The sequence below is a fragment of the Heterocephalus glaber genome, unplaced genomic scaffold (assembly GCF_053883595.1).
Source record: "Heterocephalus glaber isolate CG9 unplaced genomic scaffold, H.glaber_assembly_v1.0 deba00001454, whole genome shotgun sequence".
Taxonomy (NCBI): domain Eukaryota; kingdom Metazoa; phylum Chordata; class Mammalia; order Rodentia; family Bathyergidae; genus Heterocephalus; species Heterocephalus glaber.
Window position 1 is genome coordinate 7,920,111 of NW_028258303.1, and position 26,935 is coordinate 7,947,045.

The following is a 26,935-nucleotide window of genomic DNA, read 5'->3' on the forward strand; positions in this document are numbered from 1 at the left end:
CACTTCTTGAGATGATTTCATTTTGATTTTTAAAAAAATTTTGGTCATATGACTACCAATGCATTGTAAGTAATGTTTGTAAATGAAGCAATGCTCTGACCTACTGTGAAATTCTCAATATTGGCCTACATATGAAACTAAAGCAACCATTGAGCATTGATAGACTATTAGTTCAAGTTAAGTCTCTGGATAGTTTGTTTCCTTCTTTTCATAGATACTGTGTAAAAAGTGATGATATTTATAAATATTCCTTAAACTGGGATATTTACTTCTGCATTTAATTTCGTGATGCCTGTTTTATGTTTTATATCTCTACAAAACATTTGCTATATTAGAGAAACAAGAAATATAAAAATTTGTGAGATCTATAAGAATAATTAGAAATAAGATTAAGATGAGAATATTGGAAAGAATATGTAAATGAGTATAAATTTCAATCTTACAGTTTAAATGTTTAAAAAATAATTAACAATTAATATTTGTGAGATAGCTTCATAATTCATCCTCAAGAAAATGCTCATTGATTATAATCATAACCAAAGAATTTATAAAATATTACCATAACTTTTGGGAAGATACTTAGAAGAGGAAGGGGTTGCTGGGTTAAATGATTTTCCTAGTTTTGAAGAATCTTCATACTGACTTCATAGTGGTGGTACTAGTTTACACTCCCACCAACAATGTGTAAGGCTTCCTTTTTCACTTGTGACCTCACCAGCATTTATTATTTGAGTTCTTGATGATGGCAAATTTTTTTCAGGTAAAATGGAATCCAAGGTTGTTGTAGAATACTTTATGAATTCTCATAAAGTCTTCAAAACAACTGTTCATATTTAATACCCATAGTAATTTAGTTAAAAAATAATACCATGTTTCTTTTAAGAAACAGGGTTTGTGATTAAAGAGAAGCTCTTTCTGTGGTTAGGAAAATGAATTGACTCTGAAACCATAGGGTTATATTGCATATACATTATAAAATATAGTGTATTGCTTTACTTTTGCTTTTTGAAATTTCATTTTATAAAGGCATGCAGCAGAGGAAAGCCATCTACTATGAAGTTATGAGGATATGAGACACTTGCATTTAAATATATGATTTTGGCATATGATTTCAGGGGACTGTAGGACCAGTTAAAGTATATATTCTTTCCCACTGGCTGAAATGGATACCAAATGAATGCATGTCTGAGCATTGTGTGAATGCTTAAGTAGCTTTTCTGCATAATCCATCTTCTACTCATTTTAGAAAACTCCAGGGGTGTGTGTGTGTGTGAGTGTGGTGGGAAGGGGAGAGAGAGAAAAGGAGAGAAAGAAAATTTAGAAGAATTTTACACATTAATACATAGGATAAATGAACAGTTTTGAACTAGAAAGTCAAAACATTGTGAGCTACAATGTGACTTGTGACTAGTTGTAAAATAATTGAGATAAAATGAGTGCACCAAAATGAAAAGATTCCATATATCCATTGACATTACCTATAAAAACATATTCCCTTCATGATTTCTGGGATATTGTGCTTTATTTTGTGTACTAGAAGTTTTTAAAAAGTGAATTTAGAAAAGAAATTGTATCAGACGAGTGATGAAATAAACAGCAGGTTTATCCTTTTCCAATTGTCACAATGCTCAGGAACACAGAAATGAGTCACATTGATGTATGCAAAGTATAAAGCCATGTAATAAGCCAAACCATCAATGACATAACTTCAAAAAAAAGTCACATTGAAAGCAATAAGGTACCACACAATTCATTTTATTTTAAAATTTATTAGGTGCAGAAGTATGCATATTTCTGCAATATCAATCTTCCCCCCAAATATTAGTCAAATTATGAAATTTCCATGAAGTAAAATCATTGTCTTTATTGGGATGGTAAGAGCCACAAAAGAAATTACATCATTACAGTCAGTGTTATTTAAAATTGTGATCTCAAGAGTAATATGCTATTTATTATCTTTCTTATTAAAATTTTAGAATTTTGGAGAGGAATAGAAAATATTATTATAAATCTTAATGACCTCCGATCCATACATTTTAGAATACATCATATAGGGTGTTATTTTTCTTCTCCTAAAAACAGTCTAGGTACTGTTCAAATTCACTTGCGTTCCTGCAGATATGGTTTTGGAATAAAAACTTCCTGGGAAGACTCTATTTTATTTAGACATTATCTAGGTGTATAGAATTAATGACAAAATAAAATCTGTCTCATGTAAAAATTTAGAGTAATTAAATTTGTACATAACATTTAATTTCAACTCCTTCCAAATATTTAAGAAAATTTCAAATCATCTGTAAATTTTGTCCCTAGATAGAAATGTTTAAAATATTTTTGGAATAGTCTTATTTTTAAAATGTACAACATATCAACTTCAATGATGCCTATATCAATACTCTCAGAAAGGAAGAGGAAAAATGAGATAATCAGGCTATTTTTTATCTACCATGTGTTTTTCTCTTTTAGACATTGTTGGCACTCCACTTTAAAAAAAAAAATAACATGAAACCCTTTCTTAGCAGTTTTCTCAATTGTCCTCAAGAAAAGAAAATTAGGATGTCCATTTTTCTAGGAGGTAAGCTTAGAATAGAAAAGCATTCCTCTCAGAATTCTATGTGAATTGATCTATTCATCAAAAATTTTTAAAAAATGCTTTAGGATGAATTTTTTTCCTAAAACTAAATGTTGCTCAGATTTTCTTTCCTAGCAATATCAATGGAATTTTAGGAGTAAAAGAGATTGAGGCAGCTCATGTTTCTTTGAATCAATTTCTTTGAATGTCCTTGGCAACCTGCCTCAATTCTATGAAAGCTAATCTATGAAAGAATAAAACAATAACTCCCTTACTAGATTGTTACAAGCTGAACATGAGGGCTGTGAGCTGAATGTGTTGCCCACAGATTCCTATGTAAAAACTCTAGTACCAGTGTGATGGTTTGAAGGTGGAGCCTTTGGGTGGTAATCAGGTTTACATACAGTCCTGAGGGTGGGGCCCTTGTGATGGGATTTGGAGTCCTTTTAAGGAGAGGAGGGAACCAGAATTTATTCTCTACTATGTGAAGACACAAGAAAATGGTATTCTGCAGCTTTCCTCACCAGAAACTAGTTCTTCTGGCACCTCAAACTTCACTTCCAGCTCCCAAATTGTAAGCAATAAGTCTTTTGGCCATCCAGTCCAAGATATTTTGTTACAGTGAACTGGGCTTATTAATGGAATGAGGTAATATGTGGCAAAGATGATAAGATGTAGGAGGCTCCATTTTTTCAGTTTATGAAAAAAAGTATATTTGTTAGATTAAATTGGAGAACTTAATCTGTCTAATCCAGAGAAAACCATGATATTCCACCACATGTGTCAGTATTTTATTACTATATCAAAATACCTGATAAAAGCTATTTATGAAGAACAAAAGATTTATGTGGGTTATAATTTTGGAAGCTCAAGAGCATGACACCCCTCTTAGCTTTGTTCTGGTTAGAGACCCATGGCAGCCGGTTGATGGCAATTATAGGATTTTATACTCCCCCAAGTAGTCACATTGAAAGACAGGAAACAGAGAAAGCTGGGTGAGACTTGTTTCTTTATAATCACCCTCTCATGAGAACACAAAGGAGCACATTAAAACTGCTTTTCAAGGACATGACTGAATGACCTGAGGACTTCCCATTAGGCTGATTAGACGCCTCTCTCTCTCTCTCTCTCTCTCTCTCTCTCTCTCTCTCTCTCTCTCTCTCTCTCTCTCTCTCGTGTCTCTGTTTGCTTTCTCATTCAAGGAATCAGATCTAGGGACTTGAACATGCCAGGTAAGCTATCTAACACTGAGCCACATCCCTAGCCCAGGCCCCATCTCTTAAATTTTCCATAGCATCTCTCAATACTACTACCCTGGAGACCAAGCCTTCAATCAGAACCTTTGGGTGGGTATAATTAAATAAGATCTAAACCATAACACCCACATCCTAGATCATTGGCTCAAGTGACAGAACTCCCCTACATAATTAAAGACTTTTATTGTCCTTTATTTTTCATCAGAAATTGTCCAGATCTTACATAGGGTAAATGACCTTCACTGGGTCCCATAGGTAATACAATTACAAAATGTTATCATTTTATTTTTGTTCTGGGCCTGCACTCCTTAGAACTAGAAATGTGTTCTTAGTGAGATAAAATTTGTTGTAAAACTAAATTAATTCATAGATATGTTTGTAGTTCTGACTATTGGTTGAACACCTTGGCAAAGAAAATTTGAAAAATAAAAATTTGGCAATAGTGATGTATCTTATCAGACAAGTGAGCCTCTTCAATTGTTGGTTAATTAGCTATTTGCACTTATACTATGTGCATTCAGCTTTTTTAAGAGAACCAAAACTAGTTTGTTTATTCTAACATCCCTGTCATGCAATTAGATTTAGCCTATATTTACATGGTAGACTTAGCACATGGGAAAAGGCAAAATAAATTTTTTTAAAGTTTTAATTCCAGATGGAGTAAATTACCAAAGAATATTATATGTGCTTGAAATACTTCTTGTGCAAAAAGATACATGTGTGTATGACAATACATAAAAGGACCTGATTATAATGCCTAAATACAGTCAAGTCTTAGACACAAAATCCTGGTGTAAAAGTATCAGTGCTGCATTTAAGATGATATTTCAATGAGAAAAGGTTCTTTGCAGGGGGAATGTAATTTAGTTACATGAATGATAATCATAGACACCACTTTTGCACACTTCCACTTTGCCATTTTCACGTATGCTTTGTTCAGTGGAGTTGTATGAGAACTTCCTACTTCTATGGCTGTTCAAAATATAAGGTTCTAAAACTGAAAAAGTGAGTCTAACTTGAGATATAATTACAAGGTTATAATAATGATGTTATAAGATCATACCCAGTATTCCAATTTACTCACTGCAGTGGGTTACTATTTTTTGAAGAGGAAGGTAATAATGAGCAACAATATTCAGATAGGACTCACTATTCATTAAACTATTCTTGTTGTTTTATCAACTAAATTACTAAGGAAGTTCCAGGGAAAACTGATGGAATGTTTTCATTTATCTTATAGATATGGTCTTTAAATATATGATAATAACAAAAAAAACAAATCTTTTTGTGGGGGGAAGAGGGGTATTATCTCTATTAAACACATAAAGCGTAAGCAAAACAAAATGTAAAATTTCCTTTGAATTCAACAATAGCTCAACATTCAGAAAATAATGACACAGGGCTGAAATTATTCAAAAAAATATTCTGGGTAAAAACCCAGATAAGCCAGGAAAACCTTTGTAAACAAGTTAGACAAATATGTCCATGCTTACTATTGTTTAATATTAACAATCAGCCCACTGTTTTATTTATACATAAATGAATAAATAACAAAGATAACCCTAGTAACTTGTGACTGTAGGCTCTTCCCCTGAGCATCATGATACTGGTAGATTTACACCTTTAACATTGCCGCAACAATTTCACGGTATCATTTGGAACTACATGAAGGTGCTCCAAAGAAATAGAAATAATCTGGGAGATAATGTGTAGTTTTATGGTGCCTCTGGTAGCTTACAAAATTATCTGAAAAACTTACTGAGTTCATAGAAATACAGTTTCATGTCCCAATAATTACAAAAGTGGGAATGATTTATTTCAGGTAGAAACAGCTTCCTTCAAGGGATATCTCTTCTTCAGTGTCCTTTAAAACATATTCTGGATTCAGAAGAGACAGTTTGCAGCAGAAATTTCACGGGGTTGCTTGGGCTTAGCTACACATACACATGCACAGAAGAAAAAGAAAGGAAAAGAGAAGACCATTGCTTCATCAGAAAAACAAGCACTTTTTCCCCCTGGTGTCATGTCTTTGGATATGTGCGGCCTTGGAGAAATGTATAAATCATTTTTATACATGGAATTGTCTTAGAAAACTAGAGACTTTAGTATAAAGAAATCAATTCACTAAAACAATGCCCACTTGCTATTGTTATGACTTAAGAGTATCTATACAAGAGGAACTTACAAAAGGCCTCTGTATTACATTATTGACCTATAGGAACACGGTGGGCTTATACCTTCTCCAGGCCTACGTTACACTGAGTATTACAAATAATATTATAACAATGCTGAAAATACTGATATAAAACAGCTTTAAATGATATTTCCAAAAAATATCCCTCCATTTAAAATTGAACTGTTTAATCCAGGTTTTCTTTTTGAATGTTCCAGCTTTAAAAAAGATTTTTCAAGAAAATATTAGTGTTTAAAACATCTCTTAAAATGTCTATTAAATGACAGATTTTCTTAAATAGACTATTTTTTACAAAGTATAATCCAAAAGTCTATCTTTCAGCAAAATGAAACTATAAACTCCAAAATTCCAAATCCAAAACATTATTTGTGATACATAGCTCTTCCATATCCTGGGAAAAAAATCCTTGATTATTTTATCATGCTTATTTATTTACAGGATTTAAAATATTCTAGCAACACACACCAATTTTCAGTACAAATCAAGCTGAATTTCACAACTAACAATTTTCTATAATTTCTTAAATATTGCTCCAGTCTATAATGTATATTTGTCTGAATATTACAACTTTTAAAGTATGATGAAATTTTCAACAGCAGTCTCATTAAGTCAACCGAATTGCAGTGTGTTTTCTCTTTTGGCAGAATTATAAACACACAAGAGAAAGAAAACATTTGAAGAATATTTGCCTTGGTGCACATGCTTCTTTTGGGAAACCAAAATTATAGCATATTCCCTATACTTCTTATCAATTATAATCAAAGTTAGAAAGTTGATCAAAGTTCAATAGTTAAAAATGGGGAGAGGATCTAATGTTTCTCCCCAAAGTGTAGAGCTCAAATAACTTTGATTTAAACAGGTTAGTCAGATGCCATGCTACAACTGCAATCTTAATTCTCCTTTATTCATCTCATTTGTGCATGCTGACAGGTCTGTCAGAGAATGCAAGGGAAACAGATCATGCATTTTGTATGGCAGTTTCAATTTCCATGGACTAGTCTATTGTGGCTATGATCAGCTCTGATCTTAGTATAAGAAAACTGCAGACCTGATTCTTAATAGTACTTTTACAATTTTTTAATTTATTTATGCCTACCATTTAATACTGTTTTCTAATTATTTTATTTAGATTTATTGATCTATCTCATGTGCACTTGAGTATACAATGTATTAAACCTTATTTGTCAAAATATTTGCATTTGCTCAGTTTTAAATATTTCAGTTAGAAGTTTATTTCTAAGGTCAAATAGCCACAGTTCGCATATTATTTTACCTTTTTTTTTCTAAATCTAAATGACTGCATAGTGAGAGTATTGTTTACAGGATACCGAATATTGACATTCTGTCCCTCAGTTAATAAAGTCATATAGGTTGATGTATATAAAGCAAAACTGGATATATTTTAAAATAAATATTTAAAAATATAGGAAAAATGAAGTAAAAGAATATTTCTCTCAGAATATTGAATCCCTGACATTTCAAAAATGCTGATATTTCTATGATAGTGACTCAAAAAGTACAGCATGTCACAGTTTATGAATCATGTAACAAAATCCAGCCAACTTTACCACTTCTCTGTGTTATGCTATGGTACTTCTGTATCAATAGCAAAAACTAAAAGCAAAATTTTTGTAAAGATCAGAGCTGTCATTCCCTATTTGGCTAGCAATTATTCTGTCTGAAATTCTTTCAGCACTACTGTAAACTAAACATTTAAAGGATAAAAGAAACAGCCTTTTCCCCATTAATAGCATCACAAGCTTGAATGCATGTAATAGAGAGACAAAAACATCTCTAGGTTACATGCAAACAAGCTTCATTTCTCTAATAAAGACATCACCAAATATATCACATTAAAATTCCTCTATTAACTATGTCATTTAAAATTCTTTACAATTCCCCTCTCTATTTCTTCTTTATATCTATCTTTACAGTAACACTGTTGACAGTGAACAGAGTGCTGACATTACTCTTTGAAACCTCAATGCCTATCAGTGATAGAGATAAAAGAGTATCTCTAAATTATCAACTATATAAACCAGCAAGATAGTCCCTTATCATATACATATATAAGAAAGTGTTCAAGGCAATTCAACTTAATTCAATTAACATGCTTGGACCTTCATTTTTAAAATAATAAGAATAATGAAAGACCACAAGTTTTTGTTTATGAAAAAAATAAAAGTAATAAAAAGTACATGACAATTTTAATATGAACTATGCACGAGAAACACAAACCATCTTTATCCTACCCAGAGACAAGAACACGATGATTTCATTACCCATCCTGCTGGCCCAGAGTCTGGAGTTCAGTGGTATGTAGATTATGGTGGAGGAAAACATTCTTCCTGCTGTACATGTGTAAAGAGATTGGCCCTCTGGGTGGCTGCCCAAATCTGCCTGTAAAGGTCGAATGCTGTTGGGACACAGCAGCTTGCTCCTTTGGTTTCTCTAAGTATGTGGGGAGCCCTTCCATCTTGGTTATTGGCTTCAGAGAGTTCTGCCCAACTGTGGTCCGTAAATTCTGTGCAACCTCTGAAGAGAGGGATTCATACGTTCCTCTTGAGTGTTTGATAGCTTCTGCTAGTTCCTTGTCCTTTAAGAAATTACCTAAATATAGACTTGAAAGTTGGCAGGCCTTGTTTTTGTAGGGGCTTGTCTGGTCAGCTGGTGAATATCTAAAACGGTCCTCGGTGGGAGTATGTATTGCTTTTTTGTCCCTTGTGCTGAGGCTTTGGCTCACAATTCGATTTCGATATGTAGCCTAGAGTAAGACAAAAAAGATGTCTTAAAAACACCTTTAAAAACACATTCATAGCATATAAGAATGCAGAATGGTATTCATGGAATCTCCATGAGATTAAATTTCCATGAGAAATCATACTATGTGTAATGGATAAAAGGTCAGTTCACCCTGAAAGACGTTTTAAGTCAATTTATGTAATTCTCTCAATGTGAATACCATGATTTTATCTGAAAATACAGATTATTTTAATACATAATAAATGCTAATACATGAGGCAATTATTTTTGTTGATTTAGTATATTATGTTCACTTGAGTATATATGTTGAAAATTAGTAGAATTATTAACATCATGATTTACATTACCACAGCAGTAACCCAGAAATTTAAGGAATTAAAAACATCAAAGTCACTCCAATAACCTAAGGAGAACAAGAACCATTGAAAGAGTGAACAGATGCTATCTGACATTACTTTGTGAAGTCTCAAAGATAAAGGTGAAATGAAATTTCCACACATGATTCATTTAGACTTTTGGATTCAATTTATTTATCGCAGTGAGGTTTATAAGTACATACCATCTTCCTGCTCTTCCCAAGCCTAAATTCTAGAGATAGAAGAAACAAGACGATGCTCATTGATCCATGCTGAGGAGAAGAGGAAGATTTCAAGCTGGCACACAAATTCCTTCTGAAAACAGTACTGTCTTGGTTTAGTAAAACACATTTAGCCAGAAATTGGCTTATTGTCCCAGTGAAAAAAGAATGAGAAGAAAAGAGATGAAAAGCAAGTAAGGGAGAAAAGAGCTCTCTGGATGGCAGCAGGCTGGTACTACACGTGTCAAAGGAGCTAGAAAACGTTTCTGCTAACTTGAAGTCTAAAGGGTGTTATTAAGGGACCCTAAAGCAACTCTGTGACTAATACCTGAAGCCAGATGTTAGACATACCATGGGTGCTGCTCGTCAATACTGTGAGAAAAATATTAGAACAATGGAGACATTGGTAAATCAATAACGGTAATAGCAGTAATGTTTCTTTTTAAATTAATAATGTTTATAATTGAGAAATCATTACATACACTTCTGGTGGCACAATGTGATGTTTTGATACATATATATCTATAGTGTTAAATTATTAAACTGAGCTACTTAACATATCCATCATCTTACTGTTTTTTATTTTAGGTAGTGATGCTTTTTTCATTTTTGTTTCTTCATACATTGCATAAGAAAGTAGAGAAGGTGGATGGAGACATCATTTCCATTACTTCAATATTACATTTGGGGAAATATTCATTTTTTTCTTTATATGATCTTTTTGACCCTCCTGGGATATTACATTAAATCGAATATACCGTTTTAATAAAGGAATTTTGAAAAAAGTTCAAATAATTCAATCCCATAGGCAGCCCCAGTGCTGTTTTATATCTGTTACTAACAGGATACATGTGAATCTACTACAAAAAGAAAAAATGAAGAGTATCACACTCAATATAAAAAAATATACATTGGAATCCCTCATTAATGTTGATTTGACACGGTTTGCTCTTTAAAGTTTTGGTTATGTTCCCCATTAACTCCAGGATTCTTATTGGACATTGAAGATTGTATAGCACAGGGATTAATGGCATGGGTGTGAGATCAGACATTTATGGAATCATTTGATGAATTTTGATTACTACTGAGGGCAAGGTGCTGCATACATGATAGAAAATAGTTCTGTTTACAAAAGACTTGTATCCTCCCTTCAGGTAGGAATCAATCAAAATCAGTCACTTTCTAACTGAGTGACCATGGCCAGCTAATTAACTTTCCCAAGTCCCCTATTTCCTCATCTGTGGAAGGAGTGTTTTTGTTCAGACCTTTATTGTCCCGCAGGCTTATTGTGAATATTCAAGGAAATATTTTGTGTCAAATGTCTACTATCATACCTTGAACATAGTTATCTTGAAGACAACAGTAATAATCATAAAAACAATATAAAGTGACCAATAGACCATGAAATTACTTTGATAGCCATTTATTAAATCCTGTAGAACTTAGATGACTTTAGACAGTTTTATTTTGACTTGAAAAAGAAATTCTTTGTAGAATATGCTAGTAATTTTATATTTATTATTATTGTTTGTTTCTCCAGAGCACAGATTTTATGACATATTTTTAACTTTATTATGGAGGAATGAAGAAAACAGAGCCAGATAAAGGGAGAGGTCAAATTTTAAAGTTAACCTGTCTCTATTCATCACCCAGGGGGGCCTCAAGTTGAGATGGCTACTGATTGTTGCCCCCAATTCTGGTAAGTGGCTGTGACCTTCTCTACTTATCTGTTGTTGCAAATTGGAAAGCTCTGGGAAGGGTTATAAGTTTCAATTAGGTGCCTTTTTTGTTGTTGTCGTCTTCAGGGAGGAATTCCTGGAGAGGAATTTACTAGACAGTTACATGTATAGCAAGTGGAAAAATGAAAGCTTGAGTCCTAGAAGTGTATGTGTGATTCCAGCAGAGGGAGTAAGAACTAGGAGGTGCATGACTGTATAATGGGGATCCAGAATTTAAGCCTGCAGATGTCCAATGTGTAACTCAAAACAGGATAAACCTTAACATTTCCATTTTCATCTTATATATCTTCTTTATTAGCTTAAAATCTTGAGACAGAGTACTGTTGGGCTCTTTAAGTAGGCATGCTAGTCACTTAGCATATTACAAGGTTTTTAGCCCTAAATTTATTTAACCTGTCTCATACCTTTCAAGACAGAGGACTCCAAGACAAGAGAAGCTACACTAATTTTCAGGTTTTTCAGGGATATGTACTTGGCGTACACCATGTCCTGTTCCAGACTCTCCAAAAGTCTCCAGCCATTGTTCCAGACCTGTGCTCACCTGAGTTCCAGGAAGAGCACAGCCTCATGAACCCTTCATGAGATTGCTCAGGCCAGCAAAAGCAATCACCTCGTGGTAACTGAACTGCCCCACAAGCTATGAGGATTCCTCCAGAGCTACAAAACCAGATCAGAGCTCACTGCATAAAACTGGTGCCCACTCCTTTGGTGGTGGTCCCTTCCCTGTCTTGTATTCTCCTTGTTCAGAAATCAGTTTGATCTTTGTCCGCTCTTGGAACTGAAGTCACTTATCATTTTCTCTTAATTTCCAGTTAAAGCCTTTTTTCCTGCAAATTCATGCCTGTTTTAATTTCCATTATCACTGAAGCAAGGACATTCACTAGCTAGTAACAACTGCATCTACTACATTAATTATCCTGTTCATATGTTTAATGTAATGTGGAACAATGAATCTTGAATGAAAGAACTCTAATACCAAACTCTACAACCTTGGATAAATATATATATTTTTTCCTAAGCTTCAGTTTCATAGTCTATTGAATGAGACTATCAAAATGTAGACCACACATGTAGATTTTGATGAAACTCTAGCAATTATTCACCTCACTTTCAATTCTAAAATTATAAGTTTAAAATATATGCTTTATTTAACATGTTTTAGAACACATTTCAAAAAACATAGGAAGATTCCCTTCATTCAAAAAATAGATATAAGTATATAATATATTAATATATAAATATTGTATAATACTATAGACCCTTGACTTACAAACTCAATTCATTGGCAGGGCTGGTTGTAACTTAAATTGGTCAGTAGAAGACTCAGGCTCCTCTAGACAGCCTTCAAAGTCTCTCTCCTGTATACAGGCAGATCTCAGTGTCCTTAGAAAGACATTGGCCCAGGATATCTCAGTTAATTCTACCCAGGAAAGGATGTTGTAATGATCTTTTCAAAACTCTTTAAGGGTTAAATATGTATCTGAGACCATCTGGAAGCATAAGCAGCTGGCATTTGGGTCATAACTCAAGACTTTGTAAGTTAAAACTAAAATTCTGGTCATAATTCAAGTTGCTTGTATGTCAGACCAGTCATAACTCTAGGGTCCACTGTATATATAAATATAACATGAATATATATTTGGATTTGATTACTTTGGCCCAAAAAGAAATAAATAACAGCCTTATCTTAATGTTAATGGATATAACTTCCTTTGAAAGCTCTTAGGATTATATCCTTGAAATGAATTTTGTGTGTACATGCCTACCCATATTTTCCTCAAAATCAGAATTGTTTCTGCAGAGTCAAATAAGTATGTTACTTTTGGGACAACATGGCTATGAAGTAGCAAGCTTATTATTTATCCATAGAGTTACTAGTAGAGAATGAAAGGATGAAAAATCTAGTAATTAATCAGTCAAATGTATACATTATAATACAAGCAATTCTTTACTTCTCTATATACAATTGTCCTCTCATTTTTTTGACTGGAGCATTCATATTGCCTTGTTTCATGGAATGCAAAATGTCATTGGTTTTAAAACATTATTTTACATACCTCTAAAACAGCAAAAGTAAGCAAACAAAACATATGATGCTAATGTAAAACAAACAGCACAAAAATCTCATGGCTTTATCTTTTGTCACCCATTAGTGAGTCTTACCAACCTTACATTGAAATTTCTTTTGTCTTTAGTTGCTTTGCATTTGATGGACAGTCCTTTTGCATTTATCTCAATGATTCATTTTCATCTGCATCTACATACATTCCCTCTTAGATTTCATAAAGCATTAGGTTTCCACATTTTAAGCAAATATGGAATCGAAGGTTTTCCAAATACAAATATTTGTTTTGCTCCCCCTGCTTTTTTCTTTCCTTGACTTTAACTATATAAACATTTGCTATGATACCAAAACATAATAAGTGTTCTGAATTTTTTTCCAGTACTAGGCAAACTCCTGTACTTGCACCCAGGAGCTCTCTATAATAGAACTGCACCACTAGTCCTTTACATATTTTATTTTGAGGCAAGGTCTTATGCTGTACAGACTGGCATTGAATTTACAGTCCTCCTTTAACAGCCTCCTGAGTAATTCAGATTATAAGCAAAGACCACCACATTTAGCCAAAAATATCCTTAAATGGTAACTCAACACAAGTAGCACCAATATTGCATATACTTTGTATAAGGGAAGACAATAAGAAATTATGATAATACCCACACTTTCGTAATTTTCCATAGAAGAATCTACTACTATGATTTCTAATTGCAATGGGTTATCTATTCTAGAATGTTCTTTTTATTGATAATTATTAGTTATTGATAATTATGGGTTGATTAGTTTAATGTATATAAGTTGGTGTATTATCTGAGTATTAAACTGTCAACTATTGGATTTATATTCTGTTTAATTTCTGAAAAGTAGTTGGGAGTGGCTTTTCTCTAGAGACATGTTAACCTTTCAAAATTGTTTTGTTGCCTCAGACCCCTTTAGTTGTACATTTCCCAATAAAGACACAAGAAATTTCATGTAACTACAACATGTACCCAGAAGAAATAACAAACCTTTCATATACCCAAAGCAATATGACATTATATCTGTGGCATTAGATACCAAAACAAGTGGAAAATATCTCTTTAAGAACATTTTGTCATTACTGTACAAAATGAACTGAATGGTATTATAGAGTAGCAGTTCTTAATATTTTTCTCCATTGTGTAAGTATGACAGATGGAGACACACTTCTTTGGCCAAAACCAGGGCTATGAAAAAGCTCTCTTTAAAATATCCATAACTCAATAATGTATTTTAAAATCAGTGGCATCTTGTGTTACATATTCCTCATTTAAGAAAAATTTTGTGCTTTGAAATACATATAACAGTAGTCTGAATATACTTGTTTATTAAAAACATAAATTTTAATATTTTGGTAGTAGTACCAATGTATTACTTAAAATAATATGGAAAAAGTAATAGTGGAAAAAATTTGACACTGCTCTAGTAGCATACAGATCAATTCACTTCATTTGTTCAGAAAATAAATGGAAAGGACACAAGTTGAGATAGCACAGCCAAAAAATGATGAAACAAACTATAACACAGATGTTAATGTAATTTCTTACAAATATATAAACATAAAGGTAAAATAATAAAGCCTTGTAATACTGTGATTTCATATGTGGAGAATTTTTCAAATAAAATCATACACTACTGCTAGTAGTCATTAAATCAAATTTCACAATCTGTAAATAAATATTCAATGTATTTTCATTTCCTGAACTATATGTTTATATATAGTAATTGCTTTAAATTGTTGTTATGGAATCCCACTATGACAAATTATATTGCATTTTTATTTTGTTTACACTAATTTTTCTCCAAATGTGAGCAATTTTCCTTCCAAAATACACATTGGAGTACTTTTTCAACATCACAAATTAGAGTCTGGTGATTTTTCATAACAGTCTCTTCATTATTCTTTTGCTAATGATCTTTGTAAATTATTTTAAATATACCTAAAATTAACACTGTGACATATTTTGTAGAAGAACTTCTTGGAAGTATCTTGTATAAAGTCCCTTTCTCATTGAAACATGCAACTTAAAGTTACCTCTCTTATCTGAAAAATGACAAGAGGATAGATTCAATATTGTTAGTAGCAAATGTTGTACTATCTATGGAATCTATTATTGGAGTACATAAAGATCTTTTCTTGTAAATTTCCATCACACTGGTGTGTAATCTAGTTTTAATGAAGGCCATAATTGACTTAAACTTGAGCCTATCAGAGGGTTTAGAGTTGAGTAAAATAATTTGAAATGAGGTCAAGGAAAAGACAATGATAGAATTTATATTATTGGAAAAACGTTATCTACCTTTATAAAATTTCAAGCAAGTCCTGAATCTTAAACAAAAAATAAAACAAAATTAGCAACAACAGCAAAATACAACAGAGTACTGATAGGCATTTTCAATACTATTTGTCTATCTGAAACCTAAAGGTTTAAATACAGGGCGGGAAGGGAATTTAGTGTTCTAATTGCAAGAGAAATTATGTTGTATATATTCAAACATTTTTTTTAAATGGCAAGACATTTTATCTCAGTCATTTTCTTCAATGCTGAGACACAACTTAAAGGAAGAGACATTTCTTTTGGTTCAAGTTTTTAGTCCATAATCTTGTTCCAAGGGAGAAGCTGCAGGGTAGATAGGCCAGCTGCAGAGGAAGCAGAGAAATGGAGTAGCCAGGGCGACAGAGAGACCCAGGTCACACCTCCTGTAAACTGCCTCTTCCCACCAGATCCCAGCTCTCTTGGCAAGAACTTCAGCCACTGAGCTCACCAGTGGGTGAATCCACCATAAGTGCTGCACCTCATGAGCCAATCACCTTCCCAAGCCTCACCTCTGAACACATGAGATGAGGGCATTCTAGAATTAATCCATATCACATCCTATCTCAAATTTTATGTAAAATATTGGCTAATGGCTAGTGAATACTCGCAATGTGACAGGATATGTGTTGTTTTATGTGTTACCACATTTGATATCTACTAGACAATATGGTTGTTTTAACAGTGAGGAAACTGAAACCCTGACACTTAAGAATTTATCCAGGATTTGGGGGTTAGTGGATAAGATGATATGAAGTGGAATTCAAACATATGGACTCCAGAATCAAAGCCTAAACTGAGGGTCTTCAACTCAGCACTAACTGAAGTTGGGAACATATAATTCCTTGTTGTAGAGGTCTTTCTTGTACATCACAAGATGTTTAGCAACATCCTTTCCTGTTCCTGTAAATGTCAGTTGCAATTGCACTCAGTTATTACACCAAAAATGTCTCTGGACATTGCGAATGTCCTCTGGTGGGAGTGGGGGGAATTGCTACCAGCTGAGAACTGCTGCCTACATTATAATGCTATCTACCTAAATTGACAGACCATAAAAGAACCCAGTGCAATACATCTCATCAAAGAGATGAGCAGCCCTTAGGAAAACAAAATTAAGACTTTACAATTTTTTAATGCTTACTAAATGCTTAGTACTCTTTCAGATCTTTACAATTTTTACTTTGAAAAAATATTATCTCTTACTAAATCAATTCAGTGTGCTAGTAGACACTGGAAGTATTGATAAACATAAATCTTTCTCTACAACAGCAATGAAAACACAAATAGTATTATAAAAAATCCAAAGTTTTTTCCTTTGGATTAACCAAAGAAGCATTAGGATTCCAGTGAGTTTAGTAAGAGTACAGCATGCTCTAACAAAGGTCTGAAAAAACAAACTTTTGCTTCACAAATAGGAAATGGAACATGGCTTGTTATAAACTCCTTGAAAAACAAATACTGTACACCCTTTGATTTTTCACCACATAACATGTTAGTGTGATCTAAGCAGATACACTTGGAATGTGTCTCTTCTCAGTCACTACCTCTAAAGTGCCAGTGTAGACTTTACCACATGTATTAAAATGAAAGACTGCCCTTTTGCTGTCAGTGTGGAGGAACAGTTTCTGAAGTGGTTAGGCGTATTGGGACACATCTTTGTGGAGGGTTTTGTCACCACTGCTGCCTCTGTTGAGTCCTTAGTGTAGAATCTGTTTGTAGTGATGAAGAGTTTTGGTAAAAGTCTAGCAAACACTACTATGCAGAGATTATACACAGAAGTAGTTACTACTTTGCAAGCAGGAAACCCTGTAATGAGTTCAAGTAATAACCAAAAAGAAACATTCTGGCAGACAGGACCTGTTTGTTTCAGACTGTACAAATTACCAAGAGGTGTGGAATGGAGAAAAGTGTCTGGAGTAAAAGCAGTTTTTCAGCTCAACCTTGCTTATAAATCCTTCAGGGGATACTAAATTCTGCTCGTGGGCATTTAGGTCTCAGCCAGGGTGAGAGGACATACACAAAGCAAGCAAGATGAATGCTAAGCAGGTTAGCCAAAGGCACAGGTCCCAGGAGGAAAAGATCACGACATCTCTCTTTCAAGAGAAAAATGAAAACATGTTCCAGACTTCCCATAAACCACTAGGCATGTGCTTGACTGCTCTGGATATAACTGGAGTAAATGAACTCCAAGTACTTCAAAAACCTGGGACAATATGAGGTGTTTTCAAAACTAATGAGATAGGGCATGTATGTGTGTGTTGTTGACCCACTCTGTGTGAATATTTCTCCTTAGTTAAAAGGTGATTTAAGTGGTAATTTCAGATAATTATTGCTTAAAGTGACAATAAAGAGAGTGGGAATAAAGATTATTCAGAAAAAAAGTATAAATCTATACAACTGAAATTCTACAAAATACAATTTCTAAATGAAAAGGTTGTGTGTGGGTTTAAGCTAGATTTAAATGCTTAAGGGGAATGAGTAGGAAACTTTTTATGTTTGCATGGAAATGCAATATAAGAAAAAATAGCAGTGGTCATTACTGAAAAAATGAGTTTCTTATCTAGGTATCTAGATTCCCAACACCTAGTACATATTGATATTAAAATATTTCCTAAATGAGAGTATTCAAAATATAGTATCAAAAAGACAGTAAATTCATACAGTGTATTTTAGGTGAATATTTCATAAGAATTATAGCCGATTGTTATGGATTTACAAGATGCAGAATTTGAATAAAAATCTGGTTTATTGTTCATTCTTTTTATTTTCTAGTCCTTATTACCATTATTAATGTGAGCACTAAATTCTTTCCATAAATTAGTCTATTTTATTTATTATTTTATACTGTAGAATCTGGTGGGGCATTGTTAAAGTAATGAAGTAGTTAATTCTGTACAAATTGAGCGCCTAGTTTAATGAAAATTGAAGAATGACATCAAGAACCAAAAGAGGATGTTAGGAGACCATTTATTGGAAATATTGTATTAGGAAGAGTAGCTCCTGTATTTCTAGGAGGAATCCTAAGTATGTGGCATCAAAATGTATAATAGATAATGAGAAGTAGAAAGAAAAGGTCCAAAGGGGAAGGGGAAGGGGAAGTGAGGGGGAAGGGGGAAGGAAAGAAGGGAAAGGAATAAATTTGAGAATAGGGGAAAAAAAAGAAAAGAAAACACAATTATTTTGAATTTTAAGTTCCTCAAAACTGAGGAATTTAGTAGGGAGGGGCTGACCTCCTTTTAGTAGGGAGAGAGCTGCCTTTCATTTTGCCTGAAGAAGTTCATTTTTGGTCCAAGTCCTAGTTCATTGCCTATTCTTATTTTAATTCTTATCAATGTGGCTGATCAACCAACTCTATTTCAGGTTGATTCCCTAACTGGCTAGCTTATTCATAAAATAACTAAATAAACTATTTTTCACAGTAAGACATTAGTTACCTAATCTGAAAGATAACATGAGAAAGAAACTGAAATAATAATAGAGCAATTTCATAGAGCTTGTTTGTTGTATATCAATGATATGGAAAAGTTTTAGATAACTTAATAGATTGAATATTAAGGTAATTGTAGAAGCAAAATAAGTAATGTGTTCTTTTAAGATTTGCTTTTCCTGTAACTCCTTGTATAAGGTGAAGATTATCTGATTCTAACCAGTAACTTCATTAACCTAACAAAGTTACCCTGCCAGGGTGAATTTACAATGTATATGGCCTATCTTGTGTCTGTGACTTGTAAATAGGAACTGGAATTGTATTTACATATCAAAGACCACTAGGGATGAGATAATGGCTATAAAGGATATAAAAAGGGAAATGCTGAACAAAGGGCACTGGTATTGACCAGACTGGTTTCTGGCATGCCCATCCACTCCAGAGAAGAAATTTTATTATTTTATCCCAATTCTGTGTCTCTGTGTATTTCTTTCTGAGATTTCCATAACATCAATATAATATATTGTAACTATAATTCTACTTTTAGGAATACCTTTGACCCACTGCATAAATGAACTACATTATTAAATATGTCAAATAGCTTGGATGACAATACAAATAATAAACATATTTATAGCACTCCACCTATAAGGGTAGCTTAATTATAAATTGCTTTCATATAAATTATCCTAATTGATCCCCACAAATGTACATTAAGATTGGATTTGAATGCTTCTTTCCTTTTTAGAAATGGAAAGCTGAGCTCTTCGTAATGATTGACTAAAGATGATTCAGGTAGTAACATAAGTTATTTATCTTCTAAGTTCTTTATATTATGATGTCTTTTTATTTGTCAAATATTAAATAGATGCCCCATGCTCAGCTGTCAAATCTAACATTGGTATCAATTCCTTTCAGCTTGCTATATGTTATATTTTTCTGGGTTGAGTTTATTAAGCAAAATGTATTTGCACATCATGCAGAAATTGCTGCTAGGTACCTTTTAGAAAGATAACCTAAGTTATTAGCCATTTAAATTTTTGTATGAACCACATTATTCCTACAGAAAAGAATTTAAAAGAAATTATGGGAACTGGGGGTATTAACTGTGGAAGAAGCCCATTGTCCAGACCCCAAAAGTATGGATTCAGAGACGTAAAGTTGGATGGGAGCCAGAGTTTAATGGTGATTCCACAGAAACAGCACCTGTCTGGGGCAAGCACACCCCAATTCAAACAAGCAGTGACCTTGAAACCCTCTTGCTGGCAAAATCCCTACCCATGTCCTTCAGTAGCTGAGGTCAATGGGGTACAGTCTTCATGACTACCTTCTAGCTCTTCCTTAGTTTCTCATAAAGCATCCCTTCTCTGTGTTGTGTTCCTTTGATTGTGGAATGTTGCTTGCTTATCAATTATCAAGTTCTAGCATCTCATTCTGGGACTTTCTGGGTGGGGTCACTCTTTGTGGTTAAGCTCCAAAACAGCTGCCTTAACTGTCTGTGCATCTGTCAGTACATTTTCATCCAGACTTGAGGCTAAATGAAAATGGACTATCTTCCTATTTTTTACTTTAAAAATGGTGTTACAGAAAGAGAAACTGGAGCAAACAAGGTGTGTGTCTAGTATGTCTCACTCTGTGTCACTCCAGAATAACCATCAAAGTCATTAGCATGAAGGAACCATGACTCAAGGTGACCAGACCACGAAAGTGTTACCATGAAATCACTATTTTTTCACAGTACTCTTTTTTTTTTTTGGTACTAGGGATAGAACTCTTGCACTTGTGCAGCAGGTGGCGAAACCACTGAGCTAAATCTCCAGCCTCTCATAGTGCTCTTTTAAACAGAGCATTGGATTTAAATATCTTAAGGACCAGTTATACGTAGGTTTTAACATTCAAAATACATTTCAATAGTATTTTTACATTACCAGCCATTTTGTATTTATATTGACAATATTTTTTTTCAGAAGTCTGCACAATTTAAAGCAGACCAGAATCACTTAATAATATTCAGGGGACATACACAGATCAAAGAAGAGACAAAAAACAAGAAATTATATTTCTTGCTTGATTATTTGGTGATATAATATTTAAAGTCCTTTAAAGAATCATGAAATCAAAAAATATTACAAACATATATATATGGAAATATAAAGCATGCAGAATGATTTTGGGTTTGTGTTTAAGTCATCTTCATTTTTCTCATTTGGATTTTTTGAAATGTTTTCATATAATATAAACAAAATAAGATACATCATGAAATGAATTATGGTATGGAAGGTTATGATCAGTACATCATTACCTACAAGTAAGAATCAATTTTTAAAGAAGTATAGAATTTCAGAACTATATTCTTTCACTGTCTAAAGAATTGAGCCTTGGAAATAAGAGATTTATTTAATTATAGTAATTTTTAAAAAGTAATCAACCATCTTTTTCCTATTTAGGATGAGTTTATGGGTGTTAGAAACACTGTAGAGTGTAAAATGAAATTCTGAGGCTATTTTTTTCTTTGAAAACCTACTTTATCAAAGCAAATCATTTTCTTTACAAACTCAGAGTAATCTCAAGAATTCTGCTTAACAAAGAGAAAACAGATGGGCCGACATCTTCAAAGTTAGTCATCCTTAAAAAGATCTGAAATTGATTTTTAAATAGAAAAAAGTCAACAAAGTACAAAATATAATGAGAGTTAGATGAAGCTTACAAATTGCCAGGATCTAAAAATGTTATTATTTTCATTTATTAATGTCAATTGTTATTTTATTAATTTCAAATATCATATCTTGCTCACTGAAAATATCAATTTATTCATTTATGATGTAGAAATAAAGATTTTAAGATTCAATGAAGGCTATAAAATGAATGGACTGATATTTTAATCCATTAATTTTATAAGAAAATTATGGCTGCAATGGATAAGTGACTTGCCCTGAATTATAAAATTTGCAAATGGCAGTCAATAGTCACTTCAAGTTTTCCCGTAGATTTATTTAATGTTTCCATGCAGAACCCATTAGCTTTCAGTTGATTGTATAGAAATAAGTTTTGCCTTTGATGTAAGAAAATTAAGGGTCAAAGTATGTATAATAGAATATTTAATTACACACACCAGACATTATGCTATATTTCAACAATACTTACTGAAGGTGAATATGCAGTTGGAGATATATCTGTTAGGTTTGTGAATTTAAGAGGATGGATATTTACAAATACTTTAGGCTAGTGCATGGCAAAAATTAGTGCTGGGTTGTAAGAAATGAATGCAAAAGAGTAAGAGTTTTGGAGATAAAGTCTACATGTGTAGGCACTGATCTTTGCTGTGGGTGTTAAATTGACTATATTTAAAAGGGAAGTTGCAATACTGGAGGCTGCCTTAGGGTGGACCTATCTGTGGTCTTCTGACTGAAGTTGTCCACAGGCAGGAGTAATTCTTCCCTGGCTGTGGTCAAGATCTCTTGTACTTCAGTAGAGGCAATTCTGGATGTTGGAATCATAACGATGAAATATATCCATGTCTTGATCTGACAGAGTATGGTTTCCATTCTAATAACAGTAAAGACTGATAGATATTAGTAAGTAGCAAATGAATTTTCCAAGAAACCAACTCGGCAGAATGAGTGTGTGCTATCCTGAATGTTCTGGACAATTTCCTACATACTAGTCAGGAGGAAGGTTGTGTGAGGGCTGTGAACATCTAAAACTAAGAAAAGACAAACAATGAGAAAAAGAGAGAGAAAATGTTTTTGTGATCCAGCATGGACAATGTATCTAACAGTGTAACTTGAATTAGTATACTTATCTTATGTGTGTTTTATGGGGGTTTTTTGGCCTCTTACTCTGGCTATTAATCTGTATTTATGTTAACTAACTTCATAAGGATTTATAAAATTAATGAATCTGATGCTGGCAAAAGATATTTTTAAAAAGTGGGTGGATAGCCAGGGATTTAGCTCAGTGTTTCACCGCCTGCTGTGCAAGGGCAAGGACCCAAGTTCAATCCCCAGTACCGGAAAAAAAAAAAAAAAAAGTGGGTGGAGCAGAAGGGGAGCAATAAAGAATTGAGATGTATTACACATATGTACCAATTCCCCACAATGAATCTAATTATTATGTACTGCAATCATGCACTAATAAAAATAAGAAATTAAGAAAAGAAAAACATCTAAAACCAGCTGTGGTAAAAGATACAGTGCCTGTCCCATACTAGCTTTATTAATATTTCTCAGTCTCTTTGGTCACCATTATGCTTTTATTCAACCAATCATCCATACAATCTTGTAGCAAACACATAGTATAAAAATAAGGAGGATCAACACAAATAAATATATAAATATACAGTCTTATCCTTGGGAACCCGTTCTAGCTCAAGAAACTAAAGTAGTATATATAAAAATCAAAAGATTAAGTCAGTCAATACAACAGTATGTAAGTGTTTCAAATCAACACCAGATTTAGTAAAACTCGTGTGCTACAACAGTATAGCTACTAAGAGTAGAAAAAGATCTTGAAGAATTCTTTCTTTGGATGCTTCAACTTCACATTTCCCCTTTATTTAATCATTCTAGTAGTTTGGCTTTATTCCTCCTAAAGACTTCTAAATTATTAAGTCAAATGGAAACTTAACATTTTACACATTCTTTTCCACTAAGAAGCTTTTAAGTAAAGTTAACCACTTTCATCTTAAATTTTACATCTTTTGGAATTGTGACATTTTAAACTGCCGGTTTTGTTTTGTTTCTCTGATCACTATCGATCAACATAGATAGCTAGGCATGTGTTATGGTTTATATGTAAAATGTCCCCGAAAGTATCATGTGGGGCTTTTAGGTGGTGATTGGATCATGTGGACATGATACTCATTAGTAGGTGAGTCCACTGATGAGCTTATAGCTAAGTGAGACTTCTGGAGGTGAAGCCTGGTGGGAGGAGGTGAGTCCGTGGGAATGTGGCCTGCAAGTGTGTATATCATCCTTCCTCTCTTGATCTCTCTCTGCTTCCTGCCACCATGCAGTGTGCAGTTCTCTGCCATGCCTCTCTGTCATGCTGCCTTGACTCACCAGCCAACTATGGGCCGAAACATCTGAAAAATGAGCCAAAATAACCCTCTTCTCCTTTAAGTTGTGGGTGTTTGGTGTTGTGTTTGAGCAATGAGAAAATAAACAAGACAGTACTTTCCACCTAAATGTTTGGGTTCCAGTGGTATGGTCAAGATTCATTTCACTCTCCCTAGAAGGTCTCATCCACCCCTGGGATATGTAAGCACCACCTCTAGATGTACAACTCTTAAGGTGATTCTTTAATTTTAACTTCTTTGATAGTGTCATTCATCTGTCTCCATGACTTTATTGCAAGTACCTCAATCTTACATTCATAATTGACCTCCTCTCTGTATCAAATATGGTTTTCATCTCAATAATTGTAGTGGTATCTGTTGAACAAATACATGAACAGAGGCCAAAGGAAAAAACTGGAATTCTCCTTGATCTGTTCTCTCTTTTCCTACCATTCAATCCATCATGATTTCAGTGATTCTACATACATGCTTCACACTTCTCTCTCCATCCATCCCTTTAGATCAGTACAATATATCATGCCAGAGTTAACTGTATTAACTCTTCTGATTTCCATACCATGAACATGACAAAAAAGCTAAAGAAATCATTTATAATGCCATTTAATCGTGCAATTGACCTCTTTCAATATCTTCTTGCTAAATTTTAAGAAGATACAAATTCTAGTGATCGTCTATGTGACCCTTTATGATCTACCCCCCACTAAACTCTCTCAATTCCTTCCTTGGACAATTTATCCTTGATCATTGAATTTCTAACGCAAGCCAACTTCCAGTTTTCAAACATTTAAAATCTTTATTTTCTCAGCTCCTTTGACCTTTATCTTTTAGCCTTTGCCTGCCAGGAATCTTCTTGTCTTCATTTTTCTCAATAGCTATGATTCAGTCCCCCAAATATTCAGAATCCTTATCACATCCCACAGTTTTAAAAAAGTTATATTTTTTTAAATCTCTTGACACAAACACAATTTATAATTTGTATTGCAGTTGTCAAATATATGTATACCATGTTGTGCATTTCTTTACTTAGTCTACCACGTATTGGCCATAAGTTTCTATGGAAGCAAGAATTGTGTTTAACGGTCTGAGGCTATATTCCCAGAACCTAGCCTAATTCCTGGTAGAAAGTAAATGCTTGATAAACATTTGTTAAAATTCAAAGAATGAAGGTAATACTTAAGAATAATGGAGGAGAGGGAGATAGGAAGGGCGGGAGAAAGAGAAAAAGGAAGGGGAGAAGGAGAGAGACAGAGACAGAGACAGAGATAGAGACAGAGACAGAGAGATCTCATATACAAAGCTGTAATCTAAGCTAAATTTTCCAGGATAAATATAATTTGGACTCCTGCATAGTCAATAAGGGATTCCCATCATTAGGTATAGGAGTAGGTACATATTTTAAGGCCTATTTTGGTAATTGTTGGTATTATGTTTTTTTACTTGGGTAGTTTAGGATTTTCATGTAAAGATGGACCAAGATAATATCATGTATATAAGTGGTCTTTTTGTATAGATTTTCTCCCGAAAATATAAGGAATTTGTAAGACAAAGTTCAAAGAAAATTTATTCAAAGTTTATATGAGGTAAATGACATGACAAAGTACTTTATAAAAATTAATTGGACAATTCAATATTGCTCAATCTGAAGTAAAAATGTCTAAAATAAAATATATCAGAGTGTGTACAAGTCTTACAGATAGAAGGCAGGTATTATAAACAATGGTTATATTAAATTTCTATCTTATAAATAATGCAAATGTCTCACATAATAGACAAGAATTTAAAATTTTAAAGTTCTAGGAAAACCTGGAAACTTAAAATAAGAATTGTAAGTAATTTTTTGGTGTTTATACACCTACTTCAGGTACAGAGATAACAGAACAAAAAAATATATGGACAACAAATCAATTTGAATTCCATGTGGTATAAATAATCAACATGTGTTGAATTTTCAGCCTATATATTTCAGGGCCAATGGTATTATTTTATTTGTTTTCAGGATTTATTTAAGAAACAAAACTTTTGCTAATATTTTCCAGTAATGTAAACAAATGATGAAGCACTTTGAAGTAAATATTGTATGTACAATTTTCCTAGAATATTTTTATCCAGAAAAGTTTACTGATGAAAACAGCAAAGTCCTATGTGACACTGTGGTGTTTTTGATGTATCATATTGTTCAAGGCCTTACCCATATGAAATAAACTCCTCCAGAATATTTATACTGCCTCAGTGAGGGCGATCTTCCTCTACCCATTGAAACCAGTCTATGGAATCATGCTTCACAGACAAACTAATACATCTCAAATCTAATAAGCCTTAGCCATTTTCTCTTGAAATTTATTTTTTCAGTGAAAACTAAGATGCAACTGACCAGGCACAGGGACGAGAGGAAGACCACCACGTCTCTCAACCCTGAAATGGAAGCCCACCCCATAGGTGAAAAAGAATCAAAGGGGCTCTGATGTGGGCATTTAGTGTGTATTTGTTTAATTTGTCTTTGCAGAATAAAAAATGAAGATAGTGGTTAGTAACTTTCCCAGTACCTACTTGTTTGCATAATTTTATCTACACAATACCTCAATTTTCTTTAAAAAATGTGCTGTTAACAAAGCATGCTATGAGCATTTTACAGCTACACAGACAGAATTCTACAGCATTCTAGTAACCAGGATGTTTAAAAAATAGAGACTAGATTTTTTTCCTCAGTCCTTACCTCACCTGCCTCAGGTAATGTCCACGGCACTCCTTTAAAGTAGAGTCTGTGTGTCAGCTTTTGCACTTCCGCTTCTTTCTCATAGGAGATAACCGTGGTCTAGCATAATGCTTTAAATTGTGCGTAATTCTTATATAAAACTATGCATAAATTTTATATTATATGATGTAATTCACAAGGCAAAGTATTGTGAAAAATGAAACTGTACTGTTATATTTCTTTAAG

General features: G+C 33.4%; 1 protein-coding gene across 5 annotated transcripts in view; it reads right to left on the minus strand.

Annotated features, from left to right (window-relative positions):
• Positions 1-471: 471 nt before the first annotated feature.
• The window catches only part of Ccser1 (coiled-coil serine rich protein 1), a 1,339,591-nt gene continuing 1,313,127 nt past the window's right edge, over positions 472-26,935 (minus strand). For 4 of the 5 annotated variants that reach the window (XM_004848079.4, XM_087215778.1, XM_087215776.1 and 1 more), the window contains one exon: positions 472-8,786. In XM_004848079.4, coding sequence (XP_004848136.1) covers positions 8,301-8,786 — 486 coding nt within the window. In that variant the 3' untranslated portion in view covers positions 472-8,300. The remainder of the gene's footprint in view (positions 8,787-26,935) is intronic. The other variant, XM_087215779.1, reaches the window with a different exon arrangement.